The following is a 4,024-nucleotide window of genomic DNA, read 5'->3' as shown; positions in this document are numbered from 1 at the left end:
CCACGCTTGTATTAGTTTGGAAAACACCAGATCAAGTACTTCCAAACTAGTTTCTTCATTGTAGAATTTTTCAGACTTTCTTTAATGAGCCATAGGCTTTGTGACTCTCCAAGAAGTATTTAGCAAATGGGATTTTCCAAACTTATTTAACTATCTTCTCAAACCATCTCACCTAGACAACAATGGTTGTGAGTGATCTAAAAAGACCACTTCTAAGGAATACAACTTTCTTCAATTTAAATAAAGATCCCAAGTGCCTCCACTCTAGTAACATGAAAGGGGACAACAGGAGAGGTAAAAACAATGTACAAGATGGGTCTGCCTGGCCCTCCTCTCAAACAACACAGTAACTAGGAAAAAGGAGAAATGATGAGAAGCTACACTCAGTCTTCACAGAATCCCTCTGAGCTTTGGTTCTTAAAAACAGCTTCTGAGGGCTGGGTGTGGTGGCTCACGCCTGTAATCCAAGCACTGTGGAGGCCAAGGCGGGCAGACCACCTGAGGTCAGGAGTTCAAGACCAGCCTGACCAACATGGTAAAACCACATCTTTATTTAAAAAAAAAAAAAAAATTTCTGAGTACTCAATGTTTTTAAAAAGTGAGCATGTAAAAAGGAAAGCAACTGTTGAAAATTCTCAAACTTGGACCCAAAATTACAAAGGATGGCAGCAGCATGTATTCATTTAAGTTTTAACCTTATATGAATACTACTACATAAAGTAACTTACCTTTAAGATTTTAATTTCCTTTCCAAGCAGTATTTGTGATTTTGACAAGTTCTTTTTATTTATACTTTTAATAGCTACCTCCCAATCAGTTTTCTGAAAAGGAAAAACCGTGTTACTCCTAGGTATCATTCCACAGAAATAACAAAAAGTTTATAAGCACGAAGATGTTTTCATTAAAAATACGTACAGCATTGGGGAAAAACGGAAAAGAACCTGAATTTCCAATAATGGAAAAGTGATTAACAAACTATAGTGTAATATGCCAAGGTCCTACAATACAACTACTAAAATAACAAATATGAAGGCCAAAAAGTAACTAACATTAAACGAAAAAAGAACAGTTCACAACCACCTCAAAGTTATGGAGAAATGTAGAAATCAACTTGAAAGGTGATATGGTTAATTGAAAAGTTATTTGTTAGCTTGGCTAGATGACACCGTGCTTTTCTTGAGTTCTAAATTATTTTCATAATAAATGAAAAGTTAGGCCGGGCACCGTGACTAAAGCCTGTAACCCCAGCTGTTTGAGAGGCCCAGGAGGGCAGATCACCTGAGGTCAGAAGACCACCCTGGCCAACGTGGTGAAACCCTGTCTCTACTAAAAATACCAAAAAAAAAATTAGCTGGGCGTGGTGGCCGGCGCCCGTAATCCCAGCTACTCGGCAGGCTGAGGCAGGAGAATATCTTGAGCCTGTGAGGCCGAGGTTGCAGTGAGCGAAGTCGCGCCATTGCACTCCAGCCTGGGCGACAGAGCGAGGCTGTCTTTAAAATAAATACATGAAAAGTAGCATTACTTTATCCGATAAGCAACAAAGTCAGCCCACTTTTAACTCACCCCTTGGCAACAATCAGAACTGCCACACCCTTTAAGACAATTTCCACTCCCCATAAGCCTTTCCAAATTCTTTACATTCTAAAACCTCGTTTAACTGTACTTGCGAAATAGCAAAGGCTTAAAGAAAATTTTTTTAAGGCTTAAACATGCTTTCATGTTCCTGTGGATTGAAAACGAAGCGTCCAACCATCTTTTTCACCCGGAGCTCGCCTAAATGACCCAGAAGGGGAAAACGGTGGTGGGCTCTTCGGGGTGCAAGGGACCAGTGCTGGGAAAGGTGACATCTCCCAGGCAGAGAAAGCCTGAGGCTAACGGAACATCCGCCCGTTTTCCGCTGGCTGGGTATGTAATTATCAACCTCAAAGGTGATCAGCCCTGGGCGGGGGTTAAAAAACCAAAGATCTATTCACAGCTGAGCCTTGAGAGCGCACGGGGCCGTGCAGTCTATTTTGGGTCCAGGGTAACCTAGGGGCAAAGGCTCCTGCAGGCGGCAAAGGGGTGGGTCCCAGGCATGCAGAAGGGTAAGCAGCAGCCGGTCCGTAGGCGGAGAGCCACCAGAGGCTTGGGCCTCACAACAACCCTCGCAGGACCAAAACAAACCGCGAGACTGACAGCGCGCACAATAGCAGCCCCGGCAAGGCGCCGAGGAGGGGGCTGGGTCCGCGGCTGCGCCAAGTTTCAGGACCTCCTAGCCCAGTGCTGGCCGCCCGGGGCCCGGCCTCGCCCCGCCAGGCGCTCACCTGGCGGTGCCGCCCCCGGAAGACCACGGCGAAGGCCCCGTGTCCCACGAGGTCCCTCTTGCTGTACTCGAAGTCGCCCACCACCTCCATGGCCGCGCCCCCGGGGAACACAGCAGGCGGGCGGGCGGCGCAGGTATCAGCACCGCAGGTCCGCGGGCCCGGAGCGCGACAGCGGGCGGCGGGTCTGGGGCAGCCGCAGCCCCGGCCCCGGGGGGACTCTCATGCCGAGAGGCCGAAGCAGAAACGGGGAAGGCCGCCGCGCGGAGCGGGGATCAGCGAGGCCCGGCAGGCCCCGGCCGCTCCTCACGGCCCTGCCCGCGGGCTTCTGGCGAAGCAGTCTCTGCGCTGCCGGGCCAGCGGCGCCAGCGCCGTCACTGTGCGCGCCTGCAGCCGCACCCGCACTGTGAGGCGGTGAGGGACCTGGAACTCTCCATCCCCAGCTCGTCCGGCCACCTCCGCCCTTCCCGCCCGGGGCGCTGCTGCTGTGGAGGCGGCCGCCGCCCTGTAACCCGCACCGCCGCGGCCCCGCGCTTCTCCGCCTCGCGGCTGCGCCCAACGCCCTCGCGCGCGCCAGCCGCTTCCGCGCGACTGACTGCCCTCCGCGACGTCCGCGCGCCTTGTAGGCCGCAGCGCCAGCTCGCTCCCTCCGCCGGGGAAAGGAGTGCGGCTCGGGCGCCGCGCCGGGAGCTGGGTTGGTCCTCTGCCGCTCCTGAGGCAGGGACAGTGGGCGCGACCCGCTGCGGCCACAGCAGGTTACAGGTTGGGGGCTCCGTGCTGGGCCTGGGGAGCAGATTCGAGCCGACCACGCCCTGGGCTCCTGGCCGCTGGGAGGCAGACTTCAGAGAAGCGGGTCTTGAACCCCAGCTGCAGGCGGGACGGGAGTATCTGTGCAGGGTAGACCCCCAGATTACTGCCAGAGCAAAGAAGCAACTCCCGCGCCCTCCCGCGCCCCTCCAAAACCAGAGTTCATGCTGCCAAACTGCCGGCCTTCGGACGTCTCTCGGGGTTTACTCGCTCAGGGACGGCTAGAGGGACTGTGTCAAGCGGGATTCTGCACCTTTTGGGGATCCCTTGACTCTAAGAGAAGCTGATGACAGGCAGCTCAGGGCCCTCTTCGCAGAGAATTGCCCCTGCATACTGACTCAGGATCACACACGCTTTCAAGGCTTTCCTGGGGGCTTGTGGTGTCAGGCCAGTTTGACCTCAGGCTTACCTCAAATGGCCGAAGGGAGCTTTCTTTTCTACCTGATTGTTAAAGTCGTTCAGGTGACAAGGAACAGATTGTCAGCTTTCCCTCAAGGAAGTGTCTTATGAAACCATTTAGTAAACAATATGCTTGAAACTATCATAGAAAACTCAGACCCCCGTCGGGCGCGGTGGCTCAAGCCTGTAATCCCAGCACTTTGGGAGGCCGAGGCGGGTGGATCACGAGGTCAAGAGATCGAGACCATCCTGGTCAACATGGTGAAACCCCGTCTCTACTAAAAAAAAACAACAAAAAATTAGCTGGGCATGGTGGCGCGTGCCTGTAGTCCCAGCTACTCAGGAGGCTGAGGCAGGAGAATTGCCTGAACCCAGGAGGCAGAGGTTGCGGTGAGCGGAGATCGCGCCATTGCACTCCAACCTGGACAACAAGAGCGAAACTCCGTCTCAAAAAAAAAAAAAAAAAAAAAAGGTAACTCAGGTCCCTACTTGAATGTGCGTTCCGTTTTTAAGGGTAT

The 4,024-nt window shown here is 52.9% G+C and overlaps 1 protein-coding gene across 3 annotated transcripts in view; it reads right to left on the bottom strand.

Moving 5' to 3' along the window:
* The window catches only part of ULK2 (unc-51 like autophagy activating kinase 2), a 111,593-nt gene extending 108,705 nt beyond the window's left edge, over positions 1–2,888 (bottom strand). For all 3 annotated transcript variants that reach the window (XM_017514905.2, XM_017514907.2, XM_017514906.2), the window contains exons 1-2: positions 2,304–2,888; positions 729–821 (exon numbers count right to left, since the gene is read on the bottom strand). In XM_017514905.2, coding sequence (XP_017370394.1) covers positions 729–821; positions 2,304–2,393 — 183 coding nt within the window. In that variant the 5' untranslated portion in view covers positions 2,394–2,888. The remainder of the gene's footprint in view (positions 1–728; positions 822–2,303) is intronic.
* Positions 2,889–4,024: the final 1,136 nt, after the last annotated feature.

Source organism: Cebus imitator, unplaced genomic scaffold (genome assembly GCF_001604975.1).
Source record: "Cebus imitator isolate Cc_AM_T3 unplaced genomic scaffold, Cebus_imitator-1.0 Scaffold538, whole genome shotgun sequence".
Taxonomy (NCBI): Eukaryota; Metazoa; Chordata; class Mammalia; order Primates; family Cebidae; genus Cebus; species Cebus imitator.
The sequence above is the reverse complement of the archived record's forward strand: the minus strand, read 5'-3'. Positions and strand labels throughout refer to the sequence as shown.